The following is a 14313-nucleotide window of genomic DNA, read 5'->3' as shown; positions in this document are numbered from 1 at the left end:
GCCTAATCCACATATTGGTCTACAAATAATTATAGTTCATTTAATATCTGTTTTCTTACATTATTCTTGTGGCTTGATTCTGGCTTTTGTTGTGGTGTGTCTTCAGAACTGATGGGTTTTAGCGGGCCAGTCATTGTTTAAAGTACCCGGCAGAGTTTTTGTTCTCACTCTGCTCATGTTTGCACACTTGCCGTTTAACACCCAAATCCAAATAAAGCAGAAGTGAAAAACAATGTTGATAAAAAAAATAAAAATAAAAAACGTATTTTAATCTCATATAGCTGTTCTGTATCAACTGAAAATGTCTGCTATAAACTCTGAAAAATCTCAATACAAGTTGCAACACTACTACTACCTACTTTTGAATGTTAAACGTTATGTAAATGTTAAACCGTTTTAACCGTGATGTTGCCAACAAAGAACATGCAGTTTTCTCATTTACAGTTTCAATTTCACTTTGATAGTATAGTTCTAATGTGCATCCTACTCCTCCTCCAGCAGCCAGTTGATGACAAGTGTGAGTTCCACTGCCCACAGTTGTTCACAGTGCAGACAGAGACACATCAGCTTTGTCTACAAAAGGCTACGTGCCTGCTTCCTGAAAGCCTCCTGCTTTTAGTGGGTAATTCAGCTTTTAACATCCAAAGTGGACTTTTCCAGACATGGGATTTTAACATGTTTGCCTGCATGAGGAAAGTAAGTTAAGTAAGTTCCTTTTTTCTGTGTTGTTATATGCTGTGATGTTATACTAACAGTTTATGTGGCAATGAATAAGATAAAAACAGACCACAGAGCTGAGCATGCTGACTATCAGTTACATAAACAAGGCTTTTCCCAGTGTAAACTCAATATTATATATGGTGTAGTATTACTGTAGGTTCTAACTTAATGTGTGTCTGCATGTGCTGCAAGGATATCAAACGCCCAACAACAAAAACGAACAAGGGATGTGACAAGTACATTCTTAAAATCCCATCAGATGAAAACATGAAAGTCTGAAATATGGGTTGGACGCACCTCCGTATGTGTTTATTGTTTCACAAGTACAGAAATTGTGCACACTGAGATAAGGACGCAGCATAAGTCAGTTCTGTCTTAAGATAAGGGTAGAAAAGTTATTTTCATGTTTTATGTAACTAATTAACTGTTCAGTTATACTATCTGTAAATGTAATTGCCCAACATGAAGGTATAAATGGTGTTTCAAAGCCTTCTCCATACTGCCAGAAATACAATTCTGTATTTTGTAATTTGGTGTATGATACTTGGAATATACTTAAAAACAGACTTGCTGCTCCCACAAAATAATCCTCTATAAAAAGTTTCAGAAAAAACAAAAATCTGACGTAGGGCAGTACCCCTAATGTGCACAGATGCATGAGATAAGATCAGGGAGTACAACCAGGCGTTAAATTTTGGGTATTTGAATATTTCTGTTCCCTTTATACTTCTTTTTCCACCACACATCAGAGGGACGTTTATTTGAGTTACAGTTACTAATTACTAATTCAAATTAAGTGTTTATATTAAAAAATCACATAATATTTATTATTATTATTATTATTATATAGTTAAAAAATAATAAATAGTTCAAATTAGCTTCACCTCAACCAACCACACCAGTTATGTATAAAAAGAAAACTCTCTGGCCATTGTCTTCATTTATTCCGGATCCAGGAAGCAAAGTGTACATTTGAATGAAACATACAGAATGTTCTTCCAACCCCCTAATCTCGCTGCCTCAGGACTGTCTCGCCACATCAATATTCCGTTGCAAGGACACTCTTCTCTTTTGGCTAGGCTTGAAGAAGTAGAATTGAAAACATGTTGTCATGAGCGTCATGAACAGATACTAAACTTCTCAGTGCACAACTTCAGCAGCTCAGTAAATTTCCATCACAGTTAGTAAATGTCTAGCTCTATTTTTTTTCTAATTGTGTACGTCATGACAGCTCCTAAAAAGTGAAGCCAAAACATGTTGACTGCTCCCTGGTGGCTGGCTGCAGTATGGGTCATAAATCTCACCCCCTCTCCATGTTAGTGGATGGGACATGAACCAAACTAAAAAAAAATCAAAGTACATGTCCCAAATTTTCCCAAAGATGGTTTCTGTCATTTTAGGTAGTTCTTATCACGCTGATTATGTCCAAGTGCTCATTTTTCTGATAAGTTTGTTTTTAATGAGTTAGTTGACAGGACGGTTGAAGGGCCCAAAGTCATTTGGCCCAAAGGTGGACCAGATCTGGATAATTTCTGTACTGGATCCGGCCCAGAACCTATGGAGGCTCTGGCCCAGATCAGTAAAATGGATCCGGGCCGGCGTCCTTTCGTATCTGGGCTGGCACCCAGTCAGCTCCAGATCAGATGGAGATCATTTTGTAGCTATTTGGTTCAAATATTGGCTGTATCTGAATTAGTTCTTGGCTAACCTTTATCTGTACCCACAAAGAAAACCTTGTACAAAAATATGGATTTCTCTGGCTATAAATTTCTAAAATTATAGATACATTTCCATACACTTTGACATACACAATATATTACGAAGGAAAAAAATGGAATGCCTTATTTTGTCATGACACTGGTTGTTAATAAGACATCATTAATTATGATGAGGTACGGCAGGAGACATAGTCAACATTTTTGACAAAAGATGGTATGCATGGACAGCAGCTTGTGCTATGGGTCCTGGTGTTGGATATCCCAGTGGACGTATCCCATTTCTGTCAGAGAAGTCGAAGGTGTGACCTGCCCAACTGGAGGGTAAGGCTAATCCCACCTTAACCTGGACTCCCCCCAAGACCACCTACTCTATACAGGTCAACACACAGATAAGTGTAAAGACATTAAACAGAGACGTGGCTTCGAGTACAATCTACTGTCTCCCACGGATCTGGGTAGTTCAAAAGCTGGGGTTGCCTGCACCTCGAACAGAAAGACCGAACTCCCTGTCTGCCAGCTGATCACCAGGGACTATAGCACTCTGCCACACACTTCTCTCTGTGTGTGTATTCAATGGGTATTTATAAAACGCTCAGATGGCAATTGAATGGGATCTGATTGTGCTGTTGGCGTTTCCCTTATGTGGAAAGCAACGTACTAACGAAAAAAAGGGAAGTGACATAAGTGGCCGTGAGCAGCTAGGTAAAAGTGACTATGCGGGGCTAGGCAGGTAAAAATGAGGTGAAGGCGAGACTAACCCTTCTACAAAGGGTTGCTGGGATATCTTCAACCAAAGGACTCGTGGCAGGAGCTAATGCCCATGAATTGTTACAACTTTGGGAGGAAAGTCCACAACTAAGATTTATTTTCATTATCAATTAATCTGTTGATATACTTTTTTCCATTAACACTCCAAAGTTACTTGTTCTACTTGTGTTAGACCAGTCTTGATTTCGCTCTTAGATCAGTCTAATGTCAGTTAGACACTTTCTCAAAAATGAATACTTTTTAAGCCTAAAAAGTTAGCCACCCTACCCCAAGGCTAACTCAGAACTAAAACCCATGTCTCCATGGTGACAATCAGTGACACCTGCCCACTGTTTCTGTGGTAACAATCAGTGATAACCTCTGACCAGTGGCACCACATGACAAAAAACCAGGACATCATGGCTCATAGTTTGCTAACATTGTTGTGAGGTAAGCAATGAGGAGGAAAAGAGTGTGCAGTAAGAGAGCGCAGTAACCCGGAAATGGGGTCTGAGGTCTGCCACAGTACGAAGTCACAGCAGCTCAGCTCTGAGTGGTTTGACATAGTCATGCAATCAGCCTTGTTATTTAGTTTGAGATAGGTCTTAATTTACACAGAAATCCATGGCAAATTACTCCTACTTGAAATAGTCAAGAACAAGACGGCTTTGTGCAAATGATGAATTTAGACGTCTCTCTTAAGTGTGACTATTAGTTTGCTCTATAGTCAAAGTCTATCATTGAGAAACCAACCCCAAATGGTGTTATGTGCAAATTAAAAAGAATGAGCTACGCAGGTTGTACCTCTACCAGCCATCTCGTGTACTGATATTATGAACCTCATCACAGTTTTACATAACTTCATCTGTAAAATTTCAGCTCATTGCTGAGAACCATCAGCATCCGGACAAACAAATATTCCCCTACAGCTCCTGACAGACATGTGAGAGGAAACACTTGGTCATAAAAGGCTTAAACATGAAAGTCCATTCAAATTTCAAAATACTCACTATTGCACACTAATCAACTCTACTTAAGCTCATTAAAATGACCCATTAAGATGAGATGTATAGTGTATGAATTATATAATGCATTAATGTCAATGGAGACCCATTCACTCCCATGTTTGTAACTCAGCACCTGTGTACAGTAAGAACTGAACTTCAAATTTCAAAGTTTGCTCAGTATTGCACCACAACTTTACTTAAGCTTATGAACACTGTGTCGCGGGAAAGTCCTTGAGGCAAGACGAGGTTATTTATTTAATTGGCGGTTACCTCTGTATGATCATTTGTGTGCACAGAGACAACAGTCTTAAAGTAAACAGTCCCGTTGTCCTGTTGGGTTGTCAACGTGGATGTTAAAATCACCGACAATAACTACACAGTCAAAGACAATACAGATTATAGACAGCAATTCATTAAAGTCATCAGAAAATATTGCACAGTATTTAGGTGACCTGTAAATATTTAGGAATATAGCTCAAGAGGAGGAATTCAGCTGAAGAGCCACATATTCAAAAGAAGCAAAATTTCAATAAGATATCTGCTTGCATTGGAGGGAATAATTAAACAAAATGGCAACTCCACCTCCTCGGCGGTTTAACCAAGGTTCAATTTAAAAAAAAACATAAAATCAAGATTGTGTTTGACAATAAAATCATTGATTAAGAATGTTTTTCCTGCCAAAGACCTGATGTTTAAAGATAGATTTAGTGTGTTAAAAGCATTATCTGACCAATTTTTTGTGACAGGATGTGTAGCTGACGAGGACTGGAAGCCAAATTTGACAAGTTTGTAGAAGTGGTTGAGTGTTTCTTGTTTCTGAGGAATACATGGAGGAAGCACACTCATAGGTCACTGCTGTGAAACCAGTGGACATGAAGTTCAATTTTTGGCGAGTCTGTCCAGAGCAATTCAAAACAACGCCACAAACTGACTACAAGTATAGCAATGAGTGAACCTCTCCCTGAGCTAGTCACACTAACTAAATGAATAACCAAAGAAAATATGCTTTTGAATGGTAACACTTATTGCAGTGCATTACACCGTGAAGAAGCTTTTAATATTTGTCACCCAGGACACTGAATTTTAGTCACAATTACACATATTTCTAACTTCTTACACGGTGACCAGACAATGAATTACAGTTAACTTTAGATGAAAATGTTAACCTCTTTAGATGGCTTTGATTAACTTATCCAATAAGACACCCAAATGTTAACTATAGCCTGGATTTGAAAATGTACTGTAATGATAGGGAGGTCAAAGCAGGAAAAAAATACTTGCCCTACTAATCCGTAGCACTCTGGGGAGAGATTTGTCTGTTGTGAGGTAGCTGGCCCAGCTAAAAGGTATTAGCAAGCTTAATCATTTACACATTTCTGGATGGTTTTGCACATTTCTGGATCGCTTCCCGTCTGTTTGCAGAGAGCAATTTGCAAATATGCATAACTTACTCTGTAAATACTTATTTTAATATCACATAAAATTATATAGTTTTTGCAAATGTCAATAGTTGTACCACAAAAATACGTGTAAAGTGATATGGAAACATTTGTGGATTCATTTGTACATGTGAAATAGATGTTGAAGGAAGGGGGGTTGTCACATGTCAGCTGCAGTCGTCTGTGTAAACAACAGTTTGACCTCAAAACCATATTTGCTCTGGCACTTTACATATCATCGACGAGTTCATCTTAACACTTTTCACACAGTGGACACAGACTTCCTGTGTGTGGTGTGCACACTTCCCTCTTCAGCACTTTGCCTGAGAAAGTTTTTAATCTTTCTCTCCTCTCAATAATAATGAAATCTTTATTTATGTAGCACCTTTCAGTGCTTCACATAGAATTACATAAAAACACACAGCAATGAAAGAATAAAAAGAAAGAAAGAAAGAAGTGCTAAACAAACAACATTAAAAAGCCAACCTGACTATAATTAAAAATAGGAAAACCCATAAAACAGGATAAAAATTGAGAGCAACCAGGGATGTTTCAATTATATTAATTAAGAACTTTGTTGGCGTTACATCCAATGGACAAGAGCACACTTTCATGTCAGATACTATATTAAACATTTCAGTAAGAGAAATCGGGATGAAGTGGCTCAGGGTGTCTTGTTATGGGGGATTCACATCAGTGAACGTCATACAAGGCATAACATTGACCCTGATAGACTCCACTTTCTCTGTGAATTAGGTTTAAAAAAAAGCATCGCATTCAGCAAGAACATTTGGCGATTCTGGATGTACCAATTGATCAATAGTCTTGAACAAAAACCTGGGATAATGCAAGGTAGCGGAGTGTGTTTCCGGAGCATGAAAGGCAACACCCCGTACGGACTGTGCCGACCGTAAGCCGCAGTTCTGCAAATGTTGCTTTGTGTCTGCTAGATGTGTAAATAGATAAACACTTTATATCATACTGGGCGGGTTATCGAAATGGATGTATCAAATTTAAAACACCCATTTCGATAACCCTTTGAGAGCTCCACCAGTACTCATAGAATCTGCAGTTCCGGCATGTAATCAATGTTTACTCTTGGTATTGCGATATTAGAAATATATTTACTATCATGTGTGGTCCTCCACCCTCCACCATCACCTACATATCTGTAATGATTAGTCAGCAGTGTTGCACTCCCTGAAAGTAACCCAGGAGTGTTTGTATTGAAAGTACAGTTTTTACCACTCAGCTCACTGTTAACTAATTAATGCCTCAGATGCAATTTACAGAGAGAAACTGTGAAATTGAATGACAGAATTTACTTAAAGTCCCTGAAAACTTAGTTTCAAATATTATGTATTTGTCTATAACGATAAATATTTCTGACTTTATGAGCAACAATGAAAGTTTAGCCTTCAGGGAAGACATCCTAATAATTACTTATTTATTATTTACTCATTATTTTTACAGTCATGTCTTCATCAGGACTGTGTTCGAGTTCTTAAATCGATGTTGTAGTCAAGGCTTTGTTTAAAGCCAAAATATCCTGCCAGGTCTAAAATCAGTTGTTTTTTTTTTAGAGAAAGACTGTCAAGAAGTTGTGAAACACAATAAACAGATAAACAGCAGCACAGAAACCAGAACCGGAGCTTTTCTGACCTTTTCCAGAATTTTGTTTACATATTGTTAATTTAACTTTCAAATGTCACGCCATGGGTGGCGCACCACATCCACTATGTCAACACTAGGCTTTGTTGCACCTGCAGGTAGTGCAACATCTTCTACTTTCCCGAAAGCATGTTCACACTAAAGGTACGTGTGGAGTTTCTAACTTCTGGTAGTAATACAGAGCAGTTTTTTAAATTAGTGGTGTCTGGTTTTGTGGATGCACATGAACTGTACACACTGATGACTTTCAAACTATTCCACTGATCTACAGCTGGCTGTAAGGTGCCAACAAAGGCAGAGAAGAAGACTGCAAGCTTTATGAGGAAGGAAATACATTCGTTAGACCTCCAGAATACGAAAGCTACAGAACTATCAGCTGTCACAGCTGTTTAGTGTGATTTTATCAATGATATATCGATGGCTGAAGAGCAAAACCTCCTATCTGAAAAATGCACTTTTTTGAGAAAACTAAAAAAAAGTTGTTTTCTTGCAGAATGCTATTTGTTAAGGATACCCAATACATAATTCAGTTTTTGGACTATATTATTATATTATGTGTTAACAATACCGACTAGATATTAATGCCTTGCAAAGTGCAGATAGGAGCTCTTGTACTTGGTGCAAGTTGGAAGAGGTTCTACAAAACAATGCTCTAAATTAAGTTAATAATTAAATTTAAATTAAAAATAAAATTAAGTTTGTTTTCAGGTAAAAAGATGTAGTAAATGTAATAGTTACTACATTGTTGTATACTAGGGTCAGAACTCCTTAAGTGGGAAATTCCTTAAATTCAGTGTATTTGCTTCCTTTTTCACTAAAAATGAAAGTGATTGTGTAACACACTCGTGCTGTAGCCTCTCTACACATCCAGGGACTCTGCGTTGTGTTTTTGTTTTGTTGTGTGACTTTTCTGTCACGACGTAGGGCGGGATTATCTTGCAGACAGATTGAATATGAGCAGCCTTCCTTGTTCTCATCATCGAAAGTGAAATTCGCCAATTGGAAAATTCTGCAGAGAGGAGGTTTTGCGCTTTGGCCATCGATATATTAAATAATTCTGCAATAATTTTAGTGTCCTATGAATTATTTAAATGTAGTGAACATACCATGTAAAGTGATTGAATCAATCAATAAATATTGCTTTATTGTGCCACTATGTGCTTATAAATCAGGAGAAGTATGATGAAGTGCGCTCGCTTGCTATCAAAAACAATGATGTATTTTTAGACTAATTAATTATTTCAGTATTATTTTAAATCAAATTGTTCATTTAGTTCACCATTAGGCTATATTTGATATAAAACGCATGCCCGTGTTAATGGCCTCACATGCCACAGCGGGGACACATGCCATAGGTTGCCGACCCCAGCCATAGCCTATAGCCTATCTATTGATATATGAGAAATCTACCAAAACGAGCTTTATATATACTATATATGGCAAAGTTTGCATTGTGTATGTGAAATTGACTTAATGAGCTAACACTAGGCTTGGCGTAATAGATAGTCTGACTGGATAACATTCGGTAGCTAAGGTGATTTAGATTCACACAAATTGATAACATGACATAAGCTATTTTAACAGCACAACTAGCAGGGAGCAAAACATTCAGATTATTTGATGTTTTGGATAATGCACATACATAGGTAAATACTGCGTGTAAGATACTGAGTGTGGAAGAGAAGACAGTCAGCGTTAATGAGTCACAATGCTTTATATATTTTTATTTACTACTCTCTGCTAACATTGATGCAGTATGGTAACTGGAGGAATACAGAGAGCAACTCACAACAAAAATACATTACACTATGTTTTTAACATTTCTTTGATATAGCTACTATTTAAACAACTAAACATGAATTGCCACACCAAACAAGTCACAGTCATGTTCTGACCTCTCTATATGGCTCATGAAAACAACCGTGGGCATGTTTAATATCTTCTTTCAAGGTTTTTAATGCGAGTAAAAAAAAAAAATGCTATTCCCTGTTCTGACAGTGGAGCTGCCCTGAGAGCGGAGCCACAGAGGAGACCTGCAGCCAGACTCCTCCCGAGTCAGAGCAGCAAACATTACTTTCAGCAAATCTTCAAACCTCATTTAGAGATGTTAATGCCAGACAATTGCTTCTCTCTCTGATTATTAGTGTATTGACTTGATTTCGACAAAAACAAAACCTAAGCCACAGTGAGGGGCTGTTACCGGGACATGTAATTGACGCGTCGTCATGCGGCGGCTCCATGTACTAAATCAAACATCCTTGGACTTGCGCTTCAGATGTGTTTATTTATCACCGTGCACCACTAAAGCATTTGCTATCCATACACTTATATCTATAACTTGCATGAAAACAATAAAAAGGCTTAAAGATTAGCCCCTAAACGGCAGTCAAAAAAAACTGTGTGCTTCTCCCGGTAAGTAGCACACCTGAGGAGTAATTGCCTCTTCCTCTACATATACATTTCCGTACGCTGCTGCTCAACACGCCACCTACTGTGGCAACCAGGGAGTAACCTTACCACAGTTTTAGATACAAACGGCTCTAACAATTAGGATGAATAAAAATTATGATAAAAAGATAGTAACACAAGAAACTACTTTCATTTTTTTTCTGTTTTCTTTCTAATAAATTTCCCCCATGCATGTTTACTTAAAATCCTTGAAGGCAGGAATTAGAACTTTGAAATATTATAATTTATTAGTGTTTTTTTGCTAGAGTCTTCTGTGTTTAGACCCCCGCTGTGTCAAAGTAGTGGTCTCAGCATAGAAATTAATTATCAGGCTGCCTTTTTGTCTCAACACTGTTGGTCTGAATCCAGCCTAAGGGGCAGAGGAAGAGGTTGAAGAGAGTCACCAAGTCTGCTGTCCCCCTGTTCACCTCCTCTGAGGAGGCAGAGAATGATATGTTGCAAAACAGATGTCTCACAGTATCATCTCACAGTCAGCAAAGGGTATATGGTGAAATCATCCAATCCTTACAGAACATGTAATGTGCTTCTCGTGAATGCTTAGAGTCCTGGACCTCTGCAGATTAAAACCGACTGATGCCAAGTCTCTGCTATTCTAATTTCGATTATCTTAACAGGAAGAGACTGTACAAATAACCTCTGCTAAGAGCTGGGGCGCATTACCTCCCAGCAAATAGTCAAAATTATACGTAATGTTCTGAAAGGAAGGATGTGTGATGATATCGTTCAAAGGAAGAGCTGGCGAAGTTCTTATTTTGAAGACGTTTATTAGACGATGGTCATTGGGTCCATTCCATGTACAAAGATGGTCTGGGCACCGTACCACTGTCGATGCACAACTTATATAGGGTTACACATCTGTATCTTATCACTTGAATAACATAGGTTTTCCATGGTCATTAATTCAATTGGGAGCCATCCATCAAGTGATCGACAGCTACCTCACAACATATTATGTATCATTACATACCACATCTGGAACAGTTCCAAACTTGATCATGGACCCATTATTTGTATTTAAAAGGTTCCCCCAAGAAGGGCTATATCATATTACCTAAAATGACATGCAGATTATGGAATGTTTAGGTCACCTGTCCAACACCCAAAATCAGTAAAATACATAGGGTCAGATAAAAGTCATACTAACATGTTCCAAAAAGGAAAAGTCGATGAGTAGTATATGCCCCACAAATCTTTGCCGTTACCTGCAGAATACTGCCATGAGCCTGACACAGCAATTACAGAACGTGCTGAAAATAGTAGATAACAGTAGATAGAAACTAGATAGATACTACACTCTGGATACTAGAGAGCTGCTGCTCTCCCAAGGTCAGTTCAGACAGAAAAAGAAACACATTTTTACCTTGTGTCATTTGCTCAACCTCACCAGCAACTCAAGTTTTTTTCAGTTATTTTCCTCCAGTCCCTCCTTTCTCCTTTCATATCTGTACATTTATGATGCAGATGAGATATGCACAAATTTCTAGCTCAAGTTGAAACATTTTCATCTTGTGGGGACTAAAGCAGTAACTACCACAGCTTGAGGCTGAAGCCAATGTGGAAGTATCTTAAAATGCCACCAACGGCAGATAGATGCTCCAACTGACTCCCATTCAAAAAGCCTGAAGATTCTCTCTAGAAATACTAAGTCAATCATTTTTTTCAACAAGTCATTATGGTCTTAATCTCTAAATTCAGGCTCTCTAATAAGTGTGCTGGTGGTCATTTTGGAAATTATTGCTCCGTTAATAAGATTTGAAGACTTATAGTTGCTTTGATTGACAGCTGTGATTGACAGTTGGCTCACCTGCTGCTCTCCCCGGCTCCGGGGCTCGTACTGAGTCGGACTATTGTCACAATATTTCACAAAGTTTAATGTTACTTGATTGAAACTGATTGATTGCCCTGCTAGCACAATTCAACTAAAGTAGCTAAAGTTAGCCCAATTGTGCAGTGCTCAATGTTCCCATGGATGTATAAAGAGAACTGGATACAGCGTCAGAGGCGGGGGCCCGTTCATTCTTATGAAAGTTGCTCAGTGGTGCATGAAGCCAAAAAAGTTTGACTTCCACGTACAAAATTACCTGGATCTCCCGGGATCATTGGGCCCATAGAGCAAGCGCCCTATTGGCTTTCACCGGCCGAGCCGGCTACTTCCGGTTTAGCCCTCCAGTTAACTTGAATGGGGATAAAACAATTCAATCGTGCGGCTCTTTTAGGCTTTCAAAATGTGATCGGACCAAATGAATCAAATTCTGATAGTGAGACAAGTCATTTCGCGGGGGTTGTGATGCTCAAAGAAATGTATCCGCTGATTTACGGACGTCTCTTTCACAATGTAAGTCTATGGAAAAAAGTCTTTTTGGGCCATTAGGATCACGTGACGTTGTAAATACACGGTTTGGCCGCTATGTCAAATTGGCCTCATAGCCCCGCGCTGTTCCTGGGGGTTTGAATGTTCCCAGTAAGCTAGCGTTAGCTTGTATCCATGGTAGTGGGAATGTTTCTGGAGTGTGAAAGGCAACACCCCGCACTCCTTATTTGGAAAAGATGGCGCCAACCATAAGCTGCAACTCTGCTTCAAACCAGCTCCAATACAAACCAGCAGGTGACCTCACACCTCGCTACGTCCATCTTTATATACAGTCTGTGGTGGGGGCATGAAATTGTTTCTGTCCATTGACTTTGTGAACAAGGAAGTTAGAGCAAATAACTGATCTTACAGTGTATGTGACCAGTAGTTCACATTCCATCTCCTACCAACAGCCAGCTTTGGTTTCTTTTTATCATGAGGGTAATCTTTCCTGTTAGGTGACAACTGGAGCACTTCCAATTGGATCAAAACATCAGTTCAAAAAATAAACATCAGATGTATGAAACTGAGGAGATAACTCCCAATGTGTGTTTCAGTAAGAAACAAACAGCGCGCATGAAGTTGTTAAGTGCGTCGCTGTTGAGAACTGATACAAATCTGCAGCTTAAATGAATGCACTTTGGGATTCTGGGTTAATTGGGGATTTTTTGGGATGAATTCCTCAACTATGTTTTGTTTTGCAATGTCAAAGTGATATAAATTTACTATAGCTATCATTTGCACCTCTGATTTGTTGGTGTTCATCATGCCTGCCTGCAGTTTCTCAGACAGTTGGTGGCCGTAACATAAACCTGATTGTCAAATTATCCAGAAGAGATTAAAAGAAAAAAATTACATGTGATTTTAGGGTGACTTGCTTAACTCTACCTCTATTCAGTGAGTCACACCCAGATTACGTTTGAACAATTTATAATTTACACGCATAAGTGAACAACTATGCTCACACCTCTATCTTGTTTTTAACTAACCTGTTTTATGTCTACATTAACAAATGGTGTCTCATCTTACCTCTTACATCAGCTTCCTGATCAACTTGGAGCTGAGACATCTGATTTAAGGGTAAGAGTTACTCACTTGATTCTCTGCTTATGCAGGTTTCCTGGGAGAAGAATCCGAGCAGCAGCATCGAGGCATTATATAAATGTGATGGATCACAATCTGATGCGGAAGCTGAAGCAAAAGGTCCGACATTTGACATTTGGCGTGATTCTCATTTTCATCTCTCTCATCCTGATGCTCAATCTTTGGACTGACAGGTGGGTGAAATTTACTGGTCTAATCTGCTGCGAGGCGACAATGAATCAAATATCCAGAGTTTCATTTGACCAACTCCAATTGTTGGATTGTATGTGGTTCAGATATAGAGTATCGGGTCTATATAGGATAGGATATATAGTACTTTTTAGTCCCTATAAAAACAGTTGACAGCACAAGGAGGAAACATCGGTGTGAGTTAAATGTAACAACTACAGTAATTTCTCTGTTCCGTTCATTTTACTCAGTCTGCTCTGCATATTTGACCGTCTGTAAGCCATGCCATATATTGAAAATACACACATCACAAAGTTTAAATTTTGTAATCCACACAAATAAACTTGAAATTCAGTATGAAAAACCAGGCTTCATGTGCAGTAAACAGTCTACAGTCTTTATAAGTCATATTCCTGCCACGCAACACCCAAATCGTTTTTGTAACAACAACAATAACAAAATCCTATTATGATTATTCTTCTGGGGTGGACCCCCACCCCAGGTATGCTGGCCAGGTGGGACACTGGCACCTTCCATTTTCATTATTATTATTCTTAATGTCTATATGTTCTGACACCATCCAAGTGCCTCTTCTTATGTTTCTATGTCTTTTTTGTTATGTTATATGCCACCAATAAAAATAAATTGATAATAATTAAAGCTGCAAGCAGCGTTGAACGGGGCGTGGTGCAGTCCAAGGGTTTCTGTAACGGGCATGTAGATGTCTCCAGACCTGGGCTGACAGGTCTGACTTTACAAACATGTAAAGTTTGGTGTGACCGAAGCATGTGCAGTAAAGTTATAGCAAGGATGTGAGGATGTGTGAGGATGACAGTTTTCTGCAGGGTGACACAATGTGTACTGTCAGGTGTGTAGAGACAATAAGTAACTGCAGCTGGACACAGAAAAATACTCATATA

General features: G+C 38.7%; 1 protein-coding gene across 2 annotated transcripts in view; it reads left to right on the top strand.

Annotated features, from left to right (window-relative positions):
* The first annotated feature begins 516 nt into the window (after positions 1–516).
* si:zfos-464b6.2 (uncharacterized) overlaps positions 517–14313 on the top strand; it is a 31564-nt gene continuing 17767 nt past the window's right edge. The window contains exons 1-2 of one of the 2 annotated variants that reach the window (XM_067595494.1): positions 517–696; positions 13237–13398. In XM_067595494.1, coding sequence (XP_067451595.1) covers positions 13289–13398 — 110 coding nt within the window. In that variant the 5' untranslated portion in view covers positions 517–696; positions 13237–13288. Of the gene's footprint in view, positions 706–13236; positions 13399–14313 lie in introns of both variants that reach the window. The other variant, XM_067595495.1, reaches the window with a different exon arrangement.

Source organism: Thunnus thynnus, chromosome 7 (genome assembly GCF_963924715.1).
Source record: "Thunnus thynnus chromosome 7, fThuThy2.1, whole genome shotgun sequence".
NCBI lineage: Eukaryota > Metazoa > Chordata > Actinopteri > Scombriformes > Scombridae > Thunnus > Thunnus thynnus.
Note: the sequence above shows the minus strand (reverse complement) of the source record. Positions and strands in the feature narration are given on the sequence as shown.